Source organism: Trichechus manatus, unplaced genomic scaffold (assembly GCF_000243295.1).
Source record: "Trichechus manatus latirostris isolate Lorelei unplaced genomic scaffold, TriManLat1.0 scaffold00029, whole genome shotgun sequence".
NCBI classification, from domain to species: Eukaryota; Metazoa; Chordata; class Mammalia; order Sirenia; family Trichechidae; genus Trichechus; species Trichechus manatus.
In genome coordinates this window covers 15,665,559-15,690,463 of record NW_004443965.1, presented here as the reverse complement: position 1 = coordinate 15,690,463, position 24,905 = coordinate 15,665,559, and the positions used below count along the sequence as shown (strand labels likewise).

Here is a 24,905-nt window from a genome sequence, read left to right as displayed (position 1 = left end):
GTTTCTTGGTCTATTAGAAAGTTGGTCAGAGTGGGAAGTCATTTCTAAAATAATACATACTTTAAACATTTTAATTTAACCTAAATGTATATAAATTTACTGATCTTTTGATGTAAGGACAGAACTCTTTAAGACAGCCAGTATAAACCATACATATAATACATCATTTCTGTGTTCCAGTTTTAGCTTCTTTAAAGATGAAGCAAGAAAAAGAAGCAATCCAAAGATTGAAGCAATCTGTAGAATTATAAATTTTTATGGTTTTACCAACTTTTTAAAATTTCCTCACTCACATTAAAGCTATAGGAATTTTATTTAATAACTCACTTTTATCAAGACTTTCTGAAGCATTCAGTTTAGCTTTTTTTATAAACAATGCTTTCCCTTTTCACACTCATGTTTCATCAGTTTAAGTATTTGTTTAAGTTAGTTAGCTGCCATATCAAGTCCAACCAGCATAAACAGATGTGGGAATTAAACTCAGCTGTCCCTAGGTGGTGCAAACAGTTAAGCTCCCGACTGCTAGCCAAAAGGTTGGCAGTTCAAACCCACCCATAGGTGCCTCAGAAGACAGGCTGACAATCTGCTTCTGAAAGGTCACAGCCTTGAAAACCCTATGGAGCAGTTCTACTCTGCACACATGGGGTCACCATGAGTCGGAACTGACTCAATGGAAACTAACAACAACAACAACAGTGGGAGCCCAAGTGTTTGGGCATTCTAGAGAGGACGACTAGTCACCTGTGAAAGCCTTGGGCTCGTAGCTGGCCAGCTCCCCTTTCAGAATGCATTACGTAACACCACTGGGGTTATTCAGTGAGTTGGTCATGTGGAGTTTGGTTCAGAGAGCTTTTACTATATAATGAAAGAAAAACTAGAAAGCCAAAGAAATGAGGAGAGAGAAAAAAAGAGTAAAGCAAATAATAATAATAATAATATTTAGATATGGAAAATTAATGTGTGATTTTGTTAGTGAAGGAAAAAGATGGATACAATGAGAAGACAAAGATACACATACTTAAAAAAATGAATTGCTAGCTGAACACTTGAGGGAAAAATATGAATATTGAATAAACTGGAATTGAATATACTTGAAATTTATATAAATGGATCACCCTGCTGTATTGTAGGAGCATAGGAGGTCCTAGCCCCCCTTACATAAATGGCTAATTTATTTTTCAGGGATAATGAAAATAAGCAGTGAAAAACACATCTCAGGTCAGAGAACCCCGTAAGTTTTTAGGAGGCAGGGTGTTGGATATGCTTTGCCACGTTGATGGTTCTAGGTAAATTATTACATATTTGATCATTGCCTGATCTATGAATTCATACCTGTTCTCCCATGGTAATGACAAATGAAGAGTGACTTGTGAGAAAGGGAGATCATCTAAGCCCATCTTGTTGCTCATTCTTTTCAGGTGGAATTTTAAGACTCCTCTCTAGAGTCTCCACCTAATTACTTACCTTTTTTTTTTCTCCAGGTAATTCCAAACCCCAGGAATCCATTGTCTTTACCCAGCCAGAACTGGTTCTGTAGAGTATTTGGGTGGGGCTTTAGGCAGAGATTCAGTGCAACCTGGTCATTTTACAATAAAGCCATGTGGCACCTTGGCCATAGGTTACAACAAACAGAAATGGCTGCTCCACCAGTGCACCCCTTACCCTCTGTGTTGGGAAGTGTATTTCCTGTTGAAACAGGAATCCATGTATCGGATGCCGAGGTCCATAGTGAGGAAGTATGCTACTTTTTGTTGCAAGACAGCCTCGTATAACCTATGACACACTTGTCGTTGATCTGGAAATTTGGTGGAAAGTAAATTACTCTCAAGTTGGAAACCAGCTACTCTAAGAAGCTATGGTCCTTTTTGTAGATCCCAAGGGTATCTCGTATAGAAAACTGTTGCTTTAGTCAGTCATGAAAAAGTGTCTAACATACCTAACACTAGAAGGGATCTACCTCATGATATGTATGTAATTTTGTTAATTCTTTCCTCTTCTGACATATATTGGATTTTGTTTTGTTTGTGGAAAAACTGAAAACATCAGCTATCTATTGAAAAATAACACTCTGGGGACTGTCCATTTCCTTCCTTCAGCAGTAAAGATGAATTTATGCTTTATGTATGACCTGTGACCTTTATGGAAAGAATGTTATTGTTGGTAGCTGCCATTGAGTTGGCCCCTGACTCCTGGTGACCTGATGCACAACAGTCCTGTTGTGATCCATAGGATTTTCACTGGCTAATTTTTGGAAGTAGATCGCCAGACCTTTCTTCCTAGAAGTACATTGGCTGGGAATCAAACCCCATCTCCTGCATAGAATTCAAGAATTCTATCAGTGAACCACTATTGCCCCCATCGAAAGAATACTCCCTACTTCCCCTCTCCCCCAAAACCAATTCTGGCCAGAAGACTTTGACCTGAAATGGGATGATTGTAGCTGCTAGTACAGCCTGTGTGAGATGAATTCCAGCTGCCATGTGAACTTAAAAAAAACTTGATCAATGGCTTGCTGTATCCCAGGAGCATCCTCACCTCCTCTCTTCCGGTGAACCCCAACACTTGTGCTCCTTTTCAGGGCAGTCTACTTTGTTCGGCATAAGGAATCCCGGCAGAGGTTTGCCATGAAGAAGATAAACAAACAGAACCTCATCCTCCGAAACCAGATCCAGCAGGCCTTTGTCGAACGGGATATCCTGACTTTTGCAGAAAACCCCTTTGTGGTCAGCATGTATTGCTCCTTTGAGACAAGACGCCACTTGTGTATGGTCATGGAATATGTGGAAGGTAAATCAGTCTCTGATACCGGGAAGTCTACACCTGTGCCCAGAAACCCCTTGCTTGTTTCGTGTTGTTGAAGCTTTCTGTATTTGTGCCACAGAACGGTTGTATCCACCTAGGAACTGAAGCCAGGCAACGAGATGGCTGTATTCCCAGTCATTATCTTCTGATAATTGCTTGTAAAGTGCCTACTCTATGATAACAAAGGGAAAATTAGTGCTATTTGGGAAAAGGTTGTTTTTCTTCTTTTAATAGCTTTTAATCCTCTCAAATTGGTCATTAAAGTTGGAATATAGGTGATGAGATTTTCCTACTTATTTTATCACATATCATAAAGGCATTCATTACAATTGGTTTTCTTTAAGACCGCAATAAAAATATATCCTTTTTGTTCTATAGCATTATGGTATATTGGTTAGGGGGAGGAGATACATTCAAGAAAATCCAACCAGCCAGTCTTCCCGATTTTCAGCTTTTTTTTTTTTTTTAACCTTATTATTATGGTTTGTAATCTGTCTTTTATATGCTCTAAGTAGTCTTATTTCTACCAATTTTACGTTAAATTTCTGGGTGTTTGAGTAGCCATGACTAGTTGACATAATCAAAGTTAATAAAATGAGTAGATCAGCAAAGGCCGAAACAATGTTTAAAGTATCTATTTTAAGCTCTTAACCATTGGACAGAATCCAAAAACGATAGAATTTGAAGAAAGATTAACTTCCCTTTAGTCCCACTTTTCATTTTGCATATGAGTGAACTGAAGCCCAAGAAGGGGAAACATGCTAGATATTTAGTTGAAGATACAAGACAAAAAACATAGTTTACCTGATTTCCACCCATTGTTCTTTCCATCACACTAATACTTTGCTTTATTAACCTTTTGTTGTGATCATTTTAACAACAACCACAATAATAAAACTAACCTGTATCCCGTGCTTAATCTTATGTTGGATAATATTCTAAATTCTTTCCATAGATTTTCTCATTTAATTCTCACAATAATCCTAAAAGGGATGATACGGGTCCTACCCTGATAGTACAGATGAAGGAACTGAGACACAGAGAGATTAAATAGTTTGCCTAAGATTTCTCAGCCTGTAAGTAGCAGAGTAGGATTTGAATGGAATCCCCAGGTTTTATATGGAGATATTTTAAGATGTCACTATGTTCCTAAAATTGTGCTAGGTGTTCTTCAAAGTACAGTTTCATTTCATAGCGAAACCTGCTTTTTTTGAGTTCTACTTGTATAAAAATCTGTATTTTCTCCACACCACATCTAAATTATAAAATGATTACTTAAAACACAATTATGACTATAGTATACTGTGTCTGTGGGTAGGGATGATTCTGCTTTGAAATTCTGCAGCCTAAACTGATGATCTTCTTTAACCCTAAGTGATAATGTACTGCAAAATCTTTTTCGTTCATTTTATAGGGGGAGATTGTGCCACCTTAATGAAAAACATGGGTCCTCTCCCTGTTGATATGGCCAGGATGTACTTTGCTGAGACAGTCCTGGCCTTGGAATATCTACACAATTATGGAATTGTACACAGGGATTTGAAACCGGACAAGTATGTACACTGATGAAACATTTATATGATACAAAATACATGATACAAAAAGCTTTCTTATTCATGTCTCTAAAAAGCTTTTCTTTTAATGTTGCTTTGCTCATTTTACGTTCTCCTATAATGTCCCCAAATGGGTTATTTTAATAGTCTATATAGTAATTTTTGTGTAAGCCTTTAGAGGCTATGATGCATATAATAATAACAACTTACGAGAAACAAGAGAAAAAGGTAAATATAAAGCCAGGGTTAGTTTTTAAAAAAAGATTTTTTTATTATGTAAAATTTTGAATATTCCTACATGGAATGCTGTTAGTTGTTTGCTTCATAGTTTCTGCATTTGACATCACACGTAGATAATCCTTCCCTACTCCAAGATGATATGCTTCATAATATATTCCATTTTGCTTACAACTTAATTTTTTTATTCAACTTTTAATCTATCTGGGGTTCACTTTGGTGTCTGATAAACCATTTTCCCCAAATGACTAGACATTTATTATGATATCATTTATTAAATGTTTCATGCTTTCTTTACTAATTTGAAATCCTCTAATGCTTTACATGTTAATGTGTAAAGATTTTAATTGCCTTAAAAATTTTATGATAAATTTGATGTATAGTCATTTCAGATAATTTGCAAAGTACAGAAAAACATAAGAATAAAAAAAAATTATTCACAATATTACCACACAAAGACCACCGCTGTTAGAATTTTGGCATATTTCCTTCCACATGCTTTTTTTCTCCTCTATTCCTTAACTTTTTAATAAAATTGTTATAATACTATTTAATATATATTTTAATATATAAGATTTAAATTTTTTATTTTTCCATATAAATGAAAAATTTTAAATACATAAATTCACAAAGCTATCAAATGTGAATTCTTTGTGTATATAGGAAATGCCACTTTTTTACTTAACAAGTAGAAATTTGAAGTACAGATAGCCATTAAAATCTGAAACAATATTACATTTTTGTCCAAGTTCTTTATGTCTCATTTGAATCTCAGATATGTTGGCCATCTCAGTGTCTGATGAGTGACATGAAATCATTGGTAACATTTTCTTTTTTATTTTTTTATTCTGAAAATGGAAAGGGTCAGAGTTTCACATTTTTAATTTTTCAAAGAGTTTCAGAGTATTGTAAATTATAGTGTCGTGGCTGCTGCAACACAAATGAGCGGGGCCTGGTTGCTGGCCCTCCCTTGTGAGTTTTACTCAGCTGTTAGATGCAAGCATTTGACATCTCTGCATGACTTCATCTCTTTCCAGACTGGGTTTTGTGATAAGGTTAATACCAGTATATTAAATAGTCTTATAAACTGAGTATGAGAGAGGAAGTGGAATGCTTCCGCCCTCAACATGATTGTTGTCATGTATGTCCTTCTGATTCATAGTTTGTTGGTCACCTCCATGGGGCACATAAAGCTGACAGATTTTGGATTATCCAAGGTGGGACTAATGAGCATGACTACCAATCTGTATGAGGGCCACATTGAGAAGGATGCTCGAGAGTTCCTGGATAAACAGGTAAGCTTGGATGCTGTTCAGTTCTATAGATAAATACAAAGTGCAGTTCAGTGAAATTCTGAATCAACTTGTCTAGGCCATCTTCACATTAGTTCTGGTGATTTAGATGTCTGTATACGCCTAACTTTTAATAATGTGCAGATTGCTTCCTTTTTTCTCCCTGGGCCTCTTTGAACTGCCCACTCTCTCCGTATCCCTCCCCCAACATTATGGTCTATTAGCAAGACAAACTATGTAATTGCACACAAGTGAGAGTGTGAGAGAGACAAATGGAAAATTGTTTTTGTAAGGAATTCAGAAGTCTCAGTAGAGTACTCGTGAAACTTGTGATGCATCGCGGGTGCTAAAATCCCAGCCATGGCCCATTTCCCTTTAAGCATCCCTCATTACCATGTGCCCACAATCTGTTCATTGTAAAGTTACTTAAGGTAAACCCATCTCAACTGTCATGTTTTTATGAAACAACCAGGCTGTGAATATAATTTTTCATATAAATACTAAAACTATCACTGATAATGATAGATAAAAATGCATTCTTATTTTAAATTTAAGGTTTATGAATGTTTTTAACATGATAAAATAGGTGAAACTACTAAACAGGGTCAAATGCTTAATTTGAAATTAAACATTACACATAATTCAACATTAGAGCAGACTTTAAAACTTCCCTTCTTTTGTGTTTAAGTAATTCATTGCCTTTGGTAGTATAGATATCTGCTTGTAATTTTTTTTTTCTTTTAAGTTCTTTGTCCATGTAGTTCCAGTGGTTGAGCAGGTGCACTCTGGGCAAAATAATTGGTGTTTATCCATCTTGCTCATTTTAATTCATGTGTAATATTTCAATTATTCTAATATTGCAATCATTTTTTAGGTCTGTGGCACACCTGAATACATTGCACCAGAAGTGATTCTGAGGCAGGGTTATGGGAAGCCGGTGGACTGGTGGGCCATGGGGATTATCCTCTATGAATTTCTGGTTGGATGCGTGCCATTCTTTGGAGACACTCCAGAAGAGCTATTTGGACAAGTCATCAGTGGTAAATATCATCAGAAGTTATCTTTAAGCCACTGTTGGGAAGTAGTTATTCATTGTAAATCTGTGGAATGTCAGTTTTTACTACTAAAATATTAACCTTTATTTAGCAGTTGAGCCAGCAAATTAAAAGAACTCACTTATCATAGCACACAACTGACTTTCACAATCTCAAGAGGGTCCTTTGCATTGAAAATGGATCTGAAAAAGTTTTGCTAATGTAGAATTTGGAAATGTACTAGCAGTGCAACCAACTTTTATGGTGTGCTTTTTCTGCAAAAGACATTGGTATGAGATTTACAAATGATTCCATTGCCATCCAGTCTTCCTTTCCATAATAGGAAAGTTGCAACAGGGAAGAAAAGGTTAATGTAATATTTACATAAATGGGGAAAATGGCTAATGGCACGGTGAAGAAATTAACAAAAATGTAATAAACCCTAAAACAAATGTCTACCAAATAATAAATAATGAGAATGGGAAGGAAGCAAATTTAATCCACAGATTGTTAATGATTTCATTGGTAGTTGTTATGGTTAATGTTATTTCTGTAACAGCTGTTCATCTTTCATTTAAAATTCGATAACCTTTAGATCTTAACCTGCAAGCTGACCCTAACTATTGTTGTGCAGCTTGTGGCAAAACTAAACGATAATTAAATAGGATCTGTCACTACCCCACCTGCTGTTATTGTAAATTTCCCAGAAGCATAGATCAAAAACGCCTCTATTCCTGAAGTTTGTAAGTCGTCACTGACACCTCCATCAACTACCTCTGGTCTAGTCTGGACTGTGCTTACAAGGTCCAGCAGTGAAAATAGGGGAAAATAAATATTTTGCGTATGAGGAAGCTCATAATCACAACATTATTCTCTATCACTGACTTTGCAAACCAGGCATATTTGTAAACTTTAACGAAGTAGATATGTGAGTCGCCTGCAGTGTATAACCCTTTGTACAATATCTGAGCTGTTTATGGATTTATAACGAGGCTGTTTTCTGATATACCAAGGCCTGAATGGCAAGGGGAATCAACTGTTTAATTAACACAAGCAGCAAGTGCTGGCTTTGTTCTCGATGCCTTACGGCTCCAATGCATATTCATGTTTTATTTTCCAAATCAGATTTAAACTGCAGCAGAGGAAGCTAGAGGCAGGCACACACAGAAATAACTCATGTTTTTATTGCATTTCCATACACATAAGCACGCACACCTATTTTCAGGCAGACTCCTTTAGAATGTAGAACATAGCCTAATATTTATGACAGATTTTAAATACTTCCATTACCATGGTTACTTTGAATGTTTTTCTTTTCTTCTTCAGTCTTAGCATTTTGACATTTCCTTTGTCTCTGGAAATATTTATATTTACAAAATTATTTTGTGCTTCTTGAACTACTCCTATGGCTGTGGCCAAATTCTCAGCTGAGCATACTTGTTAACCAAACCCAATGCCATCGAGTTGATTCCGACCCATAGCGACCCTATAGGACAGGGTGGAACTGCCCCATAGGGTTTCCAAGGAGTGGCTGGTGGATTTGAACTGCCAGCCTTTTGGTTAGCAGAGAAGCTCTTAACCATTGTGCCACCAGGGCTCCCGGTTGAGTGTAGTAGGCAATAAAATCATACTCTCAGATGATCCCCGGATGAGGGACCACCTGAAACACAGGTGTTTAGCATTTTTGTTATATTAAGTCCTCTCGATAGCTAGAAGGGCAGCTTATTGGGAGCCAATTTTGCCAAAAAAAATAAAAAGGAATCAAAAAGCAAATGAAATTGAGACACTAATTACTGAAAGTTCTCTCCCTGCCTTGTTGAAAGCTTTGCTGCTTGTGTCATGTAAAACAGTGCTTCTCAAACTGAACCGCATCGGAATCAACTGGAGAACTTGTTAAAATGCTGATTCTGGTTCAGTGGGTGTGGGATGGGGCCTGAAGTTGTGCATTTCTGACAAGTTCCCAAGTGATGGTGATGCTGTTGGGACATGGACCACCTTTTGAGCAATTAGGTTGTAAACTACTTCTCTTCCTTCTAGATGAAATTAACTGGCCGGAAAAGGATGAGGCTCCACCACCCGATGCCCAGGATCTGATTACCATGCTTCTCAGGCAGAATCCCCTGGAGAGGCTGGGGACAGGTTAGAGCACAAGTGTTTTAATTTTGCTAATACGCAAGAAATAACGTCTATATGGAGTGTGCTGAGGCTTTTGTTTGTCTTGTTTTTGCATAGAAAACATCTGTTAGTTGATGTAGAACATGACTACAGCATGTTATAGCAAATATTTTAATTTTTTTTTCTACAGAGCAGTAGGTATGTTAAGAGAATTTGCTGTCTTTGTTTTTTCGTTTTGTCCTTTTTTTTTTCTTCACAAAGGAGACGTTATTCTTAATTTGTTTCAATAGGTAAAACTCCTCTGGGAGAAAACTTCAAGAGCACATGTAAATCTTCTGTCCTAAAAAGCATGCATCTTAAATAATTTGAAATGGGATTAGGGATAGGGAGGTCTTTAAAAAAAAAATCTATCTATTCTCATAAGGATTCGACCCAGCAAGTTACTACTCACAGGCTTTAAAATGGGTTATGAGTACTCAAACTAATGACTAGAAATGAGTGCCTAGGGTTGAATCCTGCTGTCCTACCATGATGATCAGCACCATGGTCCAAGAAAGAGAAATTAAAAACCACTGTCTTTCAAAATTAAGGAGATAGTAGATTTGTTTCTTGCTGACTATTCTTCTTGATGATTCTATTACCAGTCTTTTGTGTCTACCTCTCTTCTTTCTTTTATTCCTTATATTCTGAATGGACAGACATAGACATCTCTCTCTAGAGTCCCAGTCTGCCCAGAATGTGAATTTATCTAAATGAGACTTAAGTATTAAACATAAGCACACACACACATACATTCTCCAGCCAGTGTCCATCAAATATCCCTTGGTGGTACAAATAGTTATGTGCTCAGCTGCTAACCAAAAGATTGGCGGTTCGAGTCTACCTAGCGGCGCTTTGGAAGAATGGCCTGGCAATCTGCTGCTGAAAAATCAGTCATTGAACACCCTATGGAGCATATAGATTGTGGTGTCTATGATTGTCATTCAGTGTTTTTGATTCCTTGATGGGTTGTTTACTCTGAACTATTTCCCATTTTAATAGAAATGTCAGAAAATATTGAAGAAATAATTCTCTCCCCATTTTTTTTCCCCCACCAAAAAAAAAGAGTATTAGCAATAGCTCTAAGTATTTATCTTATGTTCTCCTCATTTGCTCACGGATTACCCTGTTGGAGGATGCTGCTCTTGCTTACATATGGAATGCTATATTTATGATGATGAGTTTATGATGATGCATTAGAGAAGGGATCAGCAAACTATTGGCACTAGAGCCAAATCCAGCCCACTGTATGTTTTTATAAATACAGTTTTATTGAAACACAACAATGCCCATTTATTTACATATTGCCTGTGGCTGCTTTTATGCTACAGTAGTCAAATTGAGTAGTCCCAACAGACTGTATGGACTACAAAATTTAAAATATTCACTAGCTGCCCTTTATAGAAGAATTTTCCCAACTCTGCATTAGAGATTCCAAGAAGGCTTAAGATCAATGATCAACTGGGAAAATTTAACTGAGTTGAGCCTCTTACTGGAGTACCATGTGCGTTTTTGCCTTTTTTTGTGGATGAGTGCATCTTTAACTCTGAAAACCATTATAGCATTGAGGTTAAGAGCACAAACTCAGGAATCAGATTGCCTGATTTGAAATCTTGGCTGTACCACTATGGGCAAGTTACTTCCCTTTCTGTGCCTCATTTTTTCATCTGCAAAATGGAGCTCGTCATGCTTCCTCATAGGATTATTGTGAGGATAAAATGAAGTAATCTGTGTAAGGTGCTTAGACCAAGGCCTAGCGCTGCTGCTGCTGCTAGTGTTGTTTTTAGTTTGCTATGTGTTTAATCTGTGCTTTTCCCTTTTGAAATGTGAAACATAGAAATGGTGGTGGTGCCTGAAACCTTTGAGCCGATTGAACTCTTTCTACAGAGTACTTTATATTTCTTCCCACCCTATTTGGTTTTCCACTTGTCTGAAGTGACTAGCAAACTTGTTATTCCCCACCCTCTGTGGCCTGCAGTCAGATTTGTTTTATGGTTCAAGAAATACGTGTAACTGTCAAAGAATTTATGTCAAGGGTGTGTATGGGCTGAATTTTGAGGAGTGATTTTTCCTCACTTGAGCCAAATATAGGAATCAGTGGCATTTTATGATTGTCCTGAAATAATACAAATATCCATTTATACATCTTGGTCAACTCTCTCAGAAAAACATTGTCATATGATGTGACTGGAGCCCTGGTGGCATAGTGATTAAGTGCTCGGCAACTAACCTGAAGGTCGGCAGTTCGAATCCACCAGACACTCCTTGGAAACCTTATGAGGCAGTTCTACTCTGTCCTATAGGGTCGCTATGAGTTGGAATCGACTCAACGGCAATGGGTTTTGGTATGGGGTGATTGGAAATATATTCGAATGGGCCCACCCCTTCTGAAGGAGACTCAAAATCCCCTTCAGTGTTCAAGTGTCAGTTTGGAGAGTTTTCCCAGTTAATACTCTGCCTGTGTTGTCCTCCTCCAGATACTTGAAATCTTGATTGGGCTTGATTTAATGAGACAGGGCTCTGATGATGGTCAGCACAGCCATGTATCCACATATCATATGCTGCAAGTTATTTCTCTGCACATTTTCTCCTTGACTGCTACTTTTGGTCTTTTCAAGGTTTGACAGTTTGAGGAACTAATCCCTTAGGAGAAACCCAGGAGAGACATTTAAAGGACCCTGCCCAAGCTCTCAGCATTGTCAAGATGTGCTTGCCATACAGGCAGTTCCAACGTGACAGGTCCCACTAGGGCCCTGAGAATGCGACTGAGAATCCTGCAGTCCTGCCATGCTGCTTCCAATGACAGCATTTTGTGCTTAATGCATATTTAGCCGGCAAAATAATGCACCGTGAAAGTGTGTGAATGCACATTTGCCTGAGAGACTCGAGACGCTGAGAAAAGGGGTGTGAAGAACATAATGGATGTTTAAGGAACTTCCATGAAAGGAGAGAAAAACTCAAGGGAGAGCATTAGTGCCAAAGCATAGTTTGCAGTTTGGGTACTTGTCCTTGAGCTATACGTTTGAACTTTTGGAGTATTAAGTGGCAGCCTGGCTCCTTGGTCTGGAGAGCTGCTCAGATGTGACTAGCACCCATGCACCAACTGGGAGGCCTTCAGTAGCTTCTTCTCTCGGTTTCCTACTGTCTTAGATTCCTAGGGCTGCCATAACAAGATACCACGAAGTAGATGGCTTTCAAGAACAGAAATTTATTTTCTCAGTTCTCAGTTTTAGAGACTAAAGGTCTGAATTCAGAGCATTGACAATACCACGCTCTCTCGCTCTCTCTCTATCTGCTCTAGGGGAAGCTCATTTCTTGTCTCTTCCAGCTTCTGGTGTTCCTTGCCTTGTAGATATATTTTTACGTGGTTTTGTCCCCTTGTGTATGAGTCTCTGTATCTGTTTTCCCTTTTTCTAAGACACCGCTCAGAAGGGATTAGGACTAGGGCCCACCCTACTCTGGTATGACTTAACTGATAGTATCTTCAAAGAAAGATCCTTTTTCCCCAAACAGGGTCACATTCACAGGTACAGCGGTTAGGACTTCAGCATAACTTTTTAGGAGACGCAATCCATGACACCTACTCTATGAATACAAGTATGTTATAAATCTCATAGGGTTGTTGTGAGGAGTAAATGTAAAAATGTTCATGAAGGCATCTGGTATGTTGGCCCAGTGCATAGTAGGAGCTGAAGAAATACGGTTTCCCTTCCCTTCCTTTCCCTTCATTGTATATTTTTACAATGAGAGCTCTCATTTGCAGGATTCCTGTCTCTGGTGATTTGTGTTTGACTTACAATGCCATCGTTTATATTTCACAAAGAGTTTAGTCCAGAGGTAATTTTTCCTGTTTGTCCTTTTAAGTCTTTCCTTCCACATCTCTCCAAAAGTACATGAGAAAAAGGAGCCAGTGATAACCACCCTCTTCTCAGTGGGGTACAAAGGCCAAAGCCTGAGAAATGTGAGTTGCATCAGCAATAGGCTGTGACTCCTTGGGGAGGACTCATTTGTCATTGTCCACAGAGATGAAGCAAAGCAGGGCAGTGAAAAACTGACCCTGGATATGGCCTGGAAGTGCTATTCAAGTTGCTGGCTCTAGAGAAACTGAGCTTTTCTGGGTAAAGTTGAGCAACCCCAGAGTGTCAGAGCTGTGTGACTTGATGTGATCTGATGAGCAGCAGCTGAAGTATTAGTCATTGTGGTATAGTAGAACCATAGCTAGACTAGGAGTCCAAAGATTTGTGTGTAGGCTACTAATTAGCGCTTGAGTCTTTAGACCTCAGTGTTGTAAACATTTAAGCCCTTTAGCTTCGTGTTGTGCATCTTCAATGAAAAGGGAACTAGAAGAAAATGACACAGACAGCTGTGTTTGGGGACATTGGTTGGGGCTAGATGAGAGCCAAGATGCATGGCGGGCTGAGGTCAGGTCATGTAGAGGTGCTGTGAGCACAAGAGCAGAAATCGGATGTTATGCTTAGTTCTTAGTTCCCCAGTATTGGCAGTTGTGAATCCATCTACAAATTGATGCAAGAGAGATGGCAGAGTAGGAACCAAACTGAAAAGTGCTCCCTCCTCATATGGCATGTGGTACTGTGGCACTGAGGATGTACCTGGGTGTTTTTAGACAGAACTAGGTACAGACCCTCAAATCCTTACTCTCTGGGTGACCTTGGTCCAGAGTACTTTTTTGCATATCCTTAGTTTCCCCATCCAAAAATGGAGTTGATAAAGCCTACTTTGTGAAGTTATTTTCAGTGATTTAATTAAAGGAAACAAGATACCTGTAACGCCTAGTGCAATACTTATTACAAAACTCACCCTCAAATCATAGCCGGCAATGCTATTGTGCTTGTATTTAACATCAGACTTCAGTATTATGCTATAAGCACAGAAAATGCCTGGATAGGATCCTGGATAAGGATTCTAATCAAATGCTTTGTGAAATGATTTCCCCACTTTGCCCTTTTCCCTCCATTCCATTGTTTTCAGAGCATCGGATTCCTCTGGCTGGGTTTAGAGCTACAGCAGAGGCTGTGCCATGTGCTAAGGGGCTCGAGAGGCACAGAGCCTTTGCTACATCTCTTTGAACTACACAGACAGTACCCCCCAACCGGGATCCACAGCCCATTTTCAATTCAGCTTGCATTTCTCATCCTATTCCCTTTGTACCACACAGAGGACAGGATGAAAAGTGTAGGTGACAACTGCAATAAAGAGGCATTTACATTACACCTAGAGGAGCATCTCCTGGCAGCAAGGCTGATTAGACCCTGGTATGGGTCTTGTGAGAAATCTCTTCCTGGTGTTTTTGCAGGATTGATTCTTTGTTATCTCCTTCCTCAATGGTGTGTGTGCTGGTGGCAGGAAGGGGCCCTGATTCTCACTCCGTGCCTTTATAGCATGTGTACCTTCTTCTCTTTACATGGGGTGTAGTGTTAAGATTTTTGCTGTGGCCTGTCCTACAAAAGCACTCTTTAAAATCATAAGCAAAAAAACCTAAACCAGCTGGCACTGAGTCAGTTCTTACTCATGATGACCCCATGTGCATCAGAGTAAAACTGCCTTTTGTAGGGTTCTCAAGGTTGTGACCTTCTGGAAGCAGATTGCCAGGCCTTTCTTCTGTGGCCCATCTGGGTGTAGATGGAATTAAAAACATTATTTCACTGAATTGTGCTGGCATGTTGACTTGGCAAAAAGGAGCCTAAAAATTAGGAATTGTGATTGATTTTCATCAGACATATTATAAATTTGTCAAACAGGTTTGTCTGTTTCTTATTTAAGAATCTATAATTCACAGAATCTAATTTGTACCTGTCTTAGTTATCTAGTGCTGTTAGAACAAAAATAGCGCAAGTGGGTGGCTTTAACAAACAGATATTTGTTTTGTCACGGTTTAGGAGGCTAGAAGTCCAAACTCAGGGTGTCGGCTCTAGGGGAAGTTTCTCTCTGTCTTTCGACTGTGGAAGAAAGTCCTTGTCTCTGCTGAGCATCTACTCCTAGGCAATGTTCATGTGGGTTGGCATCTATCTTCCCTCACTCTCCTCTGATCACTTGTTCAATCTCTTTTACATCTCAAAAGAAATGGCTCAGGATACACCCCAGAGTAATCCTGCCTCATTCACATAACAAAGAGAACTCATTCCCAAATGGGATTATATCCACAGACATAAACCAAAAAAACAAACCCATTGCCTTCAAGTCAATTCTGACTCATAGAGACCCTATAGGACAGAGTAGAACTGCCCCACAGGGTTTCCAAGGAATGACTGATGGATTCAAGCTGCCAAACTTTTGGTTAGCAGCTGAGTTCTAACCACTAAGCAATCAGGGCTCCATCCACAGGCATAGAGGTTAGGGTTTACAACACATATTTTTTGGAATGTAATTCAGTCAATAATAATATCCTACCCTTTAGAAAAAAAAAAGAAAAAGAAAAACCTGCATAGCAACCCTATAGGATGGAGTAGAATTACCCCATAGGGTTTCCAAAGAGCAGCTGGTGGATTCAAACTGCCAACCTTTTGGTTAGCAGCCAAGCTCTTAACCACTGTGCCACAAAAATTCATGTCCTTGCCACATGCAAAACACATTTACCCGATCACATCATCCCAAAAGTCTTAAATCAACTCCCAAGTTCAAAATCTCACCCAAATCATCTACATCAAATATGAATGAGACTTTAGGCATATTCCATCCTGGGACAAAATTCTTCTTCATTTGTAAACCTGTGAAATCTAGAATACAAGTTATCTGTTTCTAAAGTACAATGGTGAAATAGGCACAAGGTAGACATTTCCATTACAAATGGAAGAAATTGGAGGGAAAGAAGGTATAACAGGCACCAGAAACCAAAAAAAAAGAAAAACAAATGCATTGCCATCAAGTCGACTCCAACTCATAGCGACCATATAGGACAGAGTAGAACTGCCCTATATCGTTTCCAAGGAACACCTGGTGAATTCGAACTGCCAAGCTTTTGGTTAGCAGCCATAGCTCTTAACCAGTATGCCACCAAGGTTTCCAACAGGCACCAAGCAAGTCCAAAATCCAGCAGAACCATATACATTAGCTCTTAAGGTTTGAAAATAATCCTCTCTTCTCTGAGACCGTCTGGGCAATGGCCCTGCCCTCCAGACTCTGGGTGTTGGTTACACCCTCTGAATTCTGGGTGGACGCCCCTCTGCCCTGGGCTTCAGCTACGCCTTCCAGGCCCACTGGGATGGTGACTCTGCTCCTTTGGCTTTAGGTGGCCCCATTCTCCTCCATCTGAGTGGCAACTCCACCCCTTTGACCCCAGCAAGCCCTGTTCTTCTGCCCCTTGGGCATGGCATCCCCACCTCCTCAGCTTTGGGTGGCAGCCCCATCCCCCGGGCACATACTCCAGAACTAAGTTGGCAAAGATATGACTCTTTGAAACCAAGAAGGCTCTGTTGCCCTTGCTTCTTTCAACAGTTCTGCTGATCTCTAAGCTGCTCCAGGGATGCTCCTTTTCTTTTCTTGGAGGATAAGAGATATAGCTCCTTTGACCTGTTTCCTGCCTGTAGAATTCCAAGAGGCAGACAGCATTCTTTCCTTCCGTTCTTTCTCTGTCCCCTTCAGTCTAAACTGATGGGTTTTCTGCTGTGGTAGTTGGTTAGATCCATCAGTCACAGGCTTTATCTCTTTTACAAACAATTGTGTAGCCACATGCTTTGTGAACATTCTAGGACACTTGCCCTTAGTTTGTTGAACAGAATTTTCCAAACCTTTAAGTTCTGTTTTTATTTCGCACAGTTCATTTTTAAGTCCATCTCTTTCCTCTTGCATTTTACTATAAGCAGCAAGGAGAAACCACATGGTCCCTTTAAGATCTTGCTTAGAAATCTCTTCAGCCAGTTATCGAAGTTCATCACTTACAAGTTCTACCTTCCACCAAACATTTGAACATAATTCAGACAAGTTATTTGCCACTGCATAAAAAGCATCACCCTTCTTCCATTGTCCAGTCACATGTTCATCATTTTCTTTTAAAGTCTCCCCAGAAGCACATTAAATGTCCACATTTCCAGCCACATTCTGTTGCTAGTGCTGTATGTATTCTCTAAGACAATAGAGAATCTCTCTATAGCTCTTCTCACATTTTCTGAGCCCTCATCAGAATTGCCGTTGATGTCTGTAATTCTAACAACAGTCTCTTCAAGGCAGTCTAGGCTTTTGCTATTCCAGAAAACCAAACCTGTTGCCATCGAGTCGATTCCAACTCATAGCAACCCTATAGGTCAGAGTAGAATTGCCCCATGGGGCTTCCAAAGAGCGCCTGGTAGATTCAAACTGCCAACCTTTTGGCTAGCCGCTGTAGCTCTTCACCACTGTGCCACCAGGATTTCCTAATTCTTCCAGCCTCTACTCATTACCCAATTCCAAAACTGCTCCACATTTTAAGTATCTGTTAGAGCAGCACCTCACTCTTCCGGTACCAAATTCAGTCTTAGTTATCTAGTGCTGCTATCACAAAAATAACACAAGTGGGTGGGTTTAACAAACAGAAATTTATCTTCTCACTGTTTAGGAGGCTAAAAGTCCGAATTCAGGGTGCTGGTTCTAGGGGAAGGCTTTCTTTCTCTGTCAGCTCTGGAGGAAGGTCCTTGTCTCTTCTGAGCTTCTACTCCTGTGCAATCTTCATGTGGCTTGGCATCTGTCTTTTCCCATCTCTCCTCTGCTCGCTTGTTTAATGTCTTTTATATCTCGAAAGAGATTGACTCAAGATACTGCCTACACTAAGTCTGCCTTATCCACATAACAAAGATAACTCATTCCCAAATGGGATTATAACCAAAGGCATAGAGATTAGGATTTACAACCAACACATATTTTTAGGGGACATAATTCAGTCCATAACACTACCTATGCTAATAAGCAATCCAATAAAATTAAATGGTAAACATTATATAGTATTTAGGAAAAATTCACCATTATTAACCTTACCTCCAGAGGAAATATTGCCGTGAACTCATTTTGCGCCTTGTTACAATTTCTTTGGGTTTGTAATGAGCAATTCTGCTTTGGGCCAACATGCATCCACATCCCCAGGTTCAGCATAATGTGATTTTAAGTGGCCACGTCATTAACCTCTGAAAAATGGAGGAAGTCATGGAAAAATTAACAAAGAAAAACTGGGCTATAGCAACTGCTGTTAGCAAAATAGATTCTCCTACTGGTAAATTACAAGGGAAAAATTCTGGGTCTTGGTTATAGAATTAAAAAGTAAGATTTCTATGAGTTAGTTATTTCTCTGCTGATAATTTTTTTGGGGGGGAGGTTTAAAAACTGATGTTTATCTTTGACTGGATGATAGTTTAATGCTTTCCCCTTACGCTCCCCCAGGTGGTGCATATGAAGTCAAGCAGCATCGATTCTTCCGATCCTTAGACTGGAACAGTTTGCTGAGACAGAAGGCAGAGTTCATTCCACAACTGGAATCAGAGGATGATACAAGTTATTTTGATAGTATGTGTATTATCTGACATCAAACAATGTTCAGTGGCTACTTTGTAGAACATTATCTATACTTTCGATGGAACCTTCCAATCTAGAATCTCTGAGCTCTATGAACCCATGAGTTCTTACACATAATGTTGGTTTGAGGTAGAAACTCATATTTAAAATATCTACATTAAATGCTGAAATTCTGAGTAATTGGAATTGTTCCCAAAAATTTCTCTGCAGCTCGGTCAGAGAAGTATCACCATATGGAAACCGAGGAAGAAGATGATACAAATGATGAAGACTTTACTGTGGAAATAAGGCAGTTTTCCTCATGTTCACATAGGTTTTCAAAGGTAAGTGAAATTTGGCATAAACATATGACGTCTCTCTGGGAGAGTCTTCCACTGGCCAGTCAGCTGGTACCTCTAAACAACTGAATAGAATTGTAAAAACCACCTACACTTTTTAGGTGTTGGGGTCTCCTGTGCTTAAAATTCTTTTTTGTTTTGGGAAAAGTGACCCTATAGTCTTGATAATGCAGCCAGAGTCCTCACACCCCTGTGGATGTGTATTTCTCTGTTTCACTCTCCACACATTAGGACTTTTTTTCCTTGAAGGTATAGACTTATGTTCAGGGCCATGTGTTTGGATTATGGGATAGCCATTTACGGGTTGGCCATGCCTTGCATGTCCTTCTGTCTGATTCAGTGCCAGGCTGTGGAAGCATCCCATAATTTCCTTCATCTTTTAATCCAGGTCGTAGAGCTCCAGTGTATTCAGAGCCGTCTACTAGGTATTACACAGAATACAGCACTAAGGAGAAGCCTTGGTCCTTGACATACGCAAAGATACTTGGGTACAGTTGACCATGGAATGGGAGAGTCTAGTAACCAGTAATAGAAATTATTATTTAAATTATTAAAGGGGCAGTAAGAAGCCAAGCTAGAATTTTGCAAACGGTAGAGGACAATAAAATTGTTGCTTGAGAAAGAAGCTTTTTCAGGGATAGTGGTAAGATTAAAAACAAACAAACCAACCCTGACAGTTCTGAGATAGGGTGGGGCCCTACGATACTAGGAATAAGCCTAGAGGGCACCCTACCTCCCTTTGCTATTTCCAGTAGCTGCATGTTTTCTGTTGCCATGGCATTTTGCATGATTATTGTTTAGCTTTTCTCTAGCATTTAGTGATGCTGAAGTGTTCTGTAGCTTTTTTGAGGTGGTTACCTAGAATATACCTGCAGAACTGGCCAGCACTACCATCCCTGTTTATCGGAACAACATAGAGAGGTAGAGATTTCCCTGAAGGGGGTGGTGGCAAGTCTGTCCTGGAGCCAGGACAGAAGCTTTGATGACCCTGAGTGTGGGACTTAGACCAGCACCTGTCTGTGATCCATCAAAGCCAACCCCTAAACACTATTTCGTTTTATCTCTGACTTCTATTTTTAGTCACCTTTCTCAGAATCCAGGTTCCCAATCCAGGTCCCTAATCGAGGTCTGCAGTCCAGGTAGATTGTGTTATTGTTGTTGGTTGCCATTGAGTCGAGTCCTTCTCATGGTGACCCAACGTGTGCAGAGTAGAACTGCTCCACAGGGTTTTCAAGGCTGTGACTTTTCAGAAGCAGATCTCCAGCCTGTCTTCTGAAGCACCTCTGGGTGGGTTTAAACCGCCAACCTTTCAGCTAGTAGTCGAGCACTAGGTAGGTTATAGGAGGTCTAAACTCATTCCCAAGGAGCCCTGGTGGTGCAGTGGTTAAGCATTCACCTGCTAACCAGAACGTCGGCCCTTCAATCCCACCAGCTGCTCCGTAGGAGAAAGATGTGGCAGTCTGCTTCCATAAAGATTTATAGCCTTGGAAACCCTATGGGGTAGTTCTACTCTGTCCTATAGGGTTGCTATGAGTTGGAGTTGTATCAGTGGCAATGAGTTTTTTGGTTTAAAGGCCATTCCCACGAGAGCAGCAAGTAGCTGAGTACGGCAGTAGTGAGTGCTTTCTATACTTCTCATCCCCCTGTTTTACCCTCCATCTTTCCTCTGGGGCAACAAGAATCCAGAGGTTGACTGAGAGCTCTGGTTTGCCTAAGCTCTGATCCCTTTCAGGGATCCCAGTACCAGCATATAAAACTTTCTGTCTATGTATGTGATTTATAAACTAAGCAAATACATCTGGCTTTTTATGGCCATATATGTACTACTTTTCCCTCCTAAGTCTTGAAACAGGTAATATATTCTCTTCGCATTCAATTCCAATTCATTTTTCACCTTCTTTCCCACCCCTGACTGGTAGCCATTAAATCTTCTTCTCTGTGATTTTCTTTTTCTGATTGACTTTATGGTTAAAAAGTAATCTAAGATGTGCATTGATTCCCGGGCCTAGACACCCAAATGCATCTATGGATTTTGTTTGCAGGTACAAAGTCCATACTGCGATATGGTGAGAGAGGGTGATGAATTCATAACTCCCACTCCAAAAAAAAATTATCCATTGACCCTTCATCTCAGGACTCAAGTAAACAGCATTGAAAAGCACTTTTCTACATGCATGGTCCCAAATCAAACTTCAGTTATACTTTCAAGTTTTTCTCCAAAGATTTTTTCTTCTGAAAAACTGTTTTTTAGAATTTATTAATACACACTGATTATTTGCCTTCTAGGTTTTCAGCAGTATAGATCGAATAACTCAGAATCCAGGAGAAGAGAAGGAAGACTCTGGAGACAAAACCAAAAGCACGACTTTGCCTTCCACAGAAACATTAAGCTGGAGTTCAGAATATTCTGAAATGTATGTGAAATGCCTATTAAATAATATCATAAGCAGTAGCTCTTAGAGCAGTTGTTCTCAAACTTAGGTAGCATCAGAATCACCTGGAAGGCTTGTTAAAACATGTATTACTGGAGCCACCCCAGAATTTCTGATCTGGTAGATCTGAAGTGGGGCCTGGGAACCTACATTTCTAACAAGCTCTGAGATGATGCTAATGCTGCTGTTTGGGGGCTATACTTTGAGAACCACTGCTTTAGGCATATCTTGGTTAGGCTTATCCAAATCCCACTTTTACCTAGTTTCTTCCAAGATCCACCTTGAATGCAGTTTCCTAGTGTGTATATATGACTTTGTTTTTATTTTTAATTAAGGCAACAGTTATCCACATCCAACTCTTCAGATACTGAAAGCAACAGACATAAACTCAGTTCTGGCCTGCTTCCCAAACTGGCTGTTTCAACAGAGGGAGTACAGGATGAAGCTGCCCCTTGCCCCAGAGACATCCATGAGGAGCCCGAAAAGCCAGTCCTTCCTGCTGAAGAGTGTGCTCAGGAAGAGCCTGAGGTCACCACACCCGCCAGCACCATCAGCAGCTCCACCCTGTCAGGTAATCTGCTCAGTAGGAGGCCTGCCATCCATATCATCCACCATGTGGAGAAGTGACTTCTCATACTGTGAGTCCCAGTGCTAGCCTAGACCATGTGGTGATGGTGGGTAGTTTATACTGCTAGACTCCGTCCACAGCCCCACTTCTTGGACTTGGGGAACAATCTCCTAATAATTAAGATTCAATGTCTCAGGTCCCTCCTTAGTGCAAGCATTTCAGTTTGACCTTAGAGCCACCCTTAGCTTTCGCAGTTGGATTTCAGTGAGATCTTTTGATGGCAGTCAGACCATGCTAACAGAGCATGTTCTCAGTTGTTGATGCAAAGGCAAGTCTTACGGAGTTTCATCTAACTCCAAGTTTTAGGAGTAAGGGCACAATGTCACATAGTGAAATAGTCAAACTGTCAGAATCCTTGGAAATTTCTTGAATCACTCTTAAGGTACGGTATAAAGCCAGTTATTGAAATGGATGATTGTTTCTTTCAAGTAGTTAGCTTGAGTGAGGGGGCCATGTTGTGCCAAATAACTTATCTTTCCACACTAAACTCACACCGAGTACAAGAAGCTTATGCTGTGAGCTTCACGGATGCCTGTCGGTGCATCTAGGCTCTGGACTTCCTGAGTGGATTGAGTATGGGGTCACAGATGCTAACATGATTTCAGTTGATATTTTATCTCCGTATGAAACAACTCCACTACACACAAAAGTTACCGTTCCAGTCTATGGATTAGTGGAGTGAGAAACTCCTGAGATATCTTTGCCTTTTTGGGAGCAGTCTTGGCAAGGATCTTGGCCTTTTCTTTGAAAGCATTTTATAATGTTTCTTTTGTGGGACATAACCTCCCTGACAGTAGGACCAGTATCATCACTGGTTTTTAAAGCTTAATGTATCATGGATACTTGGTGTCTTCACTAGGGAGCCAAGTTTGCACTTCCCTCAAAAAAAGCCTTTTAAGTGCATTTAAAATATTATTTGGTTTATAAAAAGTTTATGTACAGCTTATCCTTTTACGGGACAAGGTACATTTCTGCCATTTTCTAAAAATAAAAAGCATGGATATGGCTTAAGGTTGCTACAGTAGATGTTTTCATTAAGCCATATCCAATATGCTATATTTATAACCATGAATGATTCCAAGATTTTCATGAACGCTTTTTTAACTGACTGAATATTCATGGTATAAACTTTTTTTTTTTTTTTAATCATTTCAAGAAAACAGATTTTTCAGGCTGAATTTATTCAGTCTTACTAAAACATTTAGTTCTGTGCAACTTTACTTGTGCTTATAGTTTATCATGGGGAAAAATAACGTTGGATTTTCAATTCTCTCTTCACTTCAGTGCTCCTTTCATGTTGGATAATTGCACTTCTCTTGGCTCTGTCTCTATAAAAAGAATACAATCAATTAGTCTAAGATTCTGGACCATTTTTATTTTCTTTGTCCTCAAATGTACATATCTTAGTATTTTATATTCCTGGTTACGATGGTCTCTACCTGTTTCTTAGTTATTTTACTTTGAATAGAGTATTATTTACCTCCATTTAAAATTTATTCTTAATATGGTAAGTTGTTTACTATCTATGAGTGTCTTAAGCCTACTCACTGTCAGAAAGGTAGCAGGTAAAGGGAGGGGAACAGTGTCTAAGCATTTGATTGATTATTTTCATAATTAAAAAAAAATCTGCCTAGGCCCTGCTGTGCATTTTGATTAATAGATTCAAACCACTTTTCTTTCTCTCCCCCATACACACACTAAACATAATCAAAGACCTTGGGGGTTGTATAGAATAGAGAGGAGCTGATTTGCTCATAGCCAAGGGTAATTAGGGGATCTGAAAACCGTGACTGTAGTAGAATTAAATTTGTTGATTTTTATATTGCTCCACCATCAAGAAGAAGGAACCCTTGACATTTAGAGAACATTAAGATGACATTATCCACCATTGGCAGAAAAAAAGCACACATTCATATATAGTGCTATGAAATGAGGTGGCTGAGACAAAAGGGAGGGTGTGATGAAAGAGAAGAATGTATAGTCACACTCTGGCATTGAGGGAAGTGCAACTTTATACCTTTTTCTCTTTTCTCATAACTACGTTCTATTTAAATCAGTGAAAAGTAGAAGTCCTGAAGTCTTAGGTGTAGTGCTCAAATGTATCCAACAGTTACTCACTGTGAAAATATTCAGCTTGTAATTTTATACTTGTCAGTGATCCCATCCAAACCAAATGAGAAATGAGAAAAAGGAAGCCTGGTACAGGTAGTCCCCAATTTACAGTGGGGTTCCATTTCGATGTAAGTCAGTTCTGACGTAAGTGAAGTACCTCTTTTTTTTTTTTTTTAGTTTTAATTATTATTATCTTTTGTTGTCAGTATCTTTATAAATCCGATCTTTATTTGCCTTTGGGGGTTGGAAACATTACATCTGAGAATGATAACATCAGCAAATTACACACTGCAGCATTGTATGTAGTATATATTACTAATGATAAGAGATACCAAAAAAAAAAGAACTGTTGTAAGTGCAGTGTGGTTTGTTGTAACTCGAATATGTCATAAGTCGGGGACTACCTGTGTTGTTAAGTTTGTAACTTATCTAAAAGTGGGCTCACATTTTTAGGGATGATTAGTGCGTGTGTGTTTTAAGCAGTATTTTATCAAGATTAAATAGTCCTTCAGCAGTTGATTTCTTTAGAGTGAGTTGGAATAGATATACTGTTAAGTGAGATTGAGTTTGGCATATATGAGTTAAAGGATTATTGATATTTGCCTTAAGATGGTCTTCTGTCATTGGTCAGATTGCCATCACATCACATGGAAGTCCATAAATCTTTACTTCTCATACAGCTCAGTAGATGGCCGTGAAGTGTGCTGTGTCCAAGTCTGCTCTACCAAGTCCCAGGTGTCCCTTAGATTGGGCCAGACCTGTAGAGTCTATGCCACTTCACATGAAATAGGATTGAACTTCAACTGTACTGCCAAGTGGTGTATACAG

General features: G+C 39.4%; 1 protein-coding gene across 5 annotated transcripts in view; it reads left to right on the top strand.

Moving 5' to 3' along the window:
• Window positions 1-24,905, top strand: part of MAST4 (microtubule associated serine/threonine kinase family member 4) — a 755,237-nt gene that overhangs the window by 703,266 nt on the left and 27,066 nt on the right. For all 5 annotated transcript variants that reach the window (XM_023729575.1, XM_004374531.1, XM_012554988.1 and 2 more), the window contains 9 exons: window positions 2,579-2,787; window positions 4,217-4,355; window positions 5,755-5,887; window positions 6,759-6,924; window positions 8,956-9,057; window positions 18,436-18,558; window positions 18,778-18,890; window positions 21,192-21,319; window positions 21,673-21,908. In XM_023729575.1, coding sequence (XP_023585343.1) covers window positions 2,579-2,787; window positions 4,217-4,355; window positions 5,755-5,887; window positions 6,759-6,924; window positions 8,956-9,057; window positions 18,436-18,558; window positions 18,778-18,890; window positions 21,192-21,319; window positions 21,673-21,908 — 1,349 coding nt within the window. The remainder of the gene's footprint in view (window positions 1-2,578; window positions 2,788-4,216; window positions 4,356-5,754; window positions 5,888-6,758; window positions 6,925-8,955; window positions 9,058-18,435; window positions 18,559-18,777; window positions 18,891-21,191; window positions 21,320-21,672; window positions 21,909-24,905) is intronic.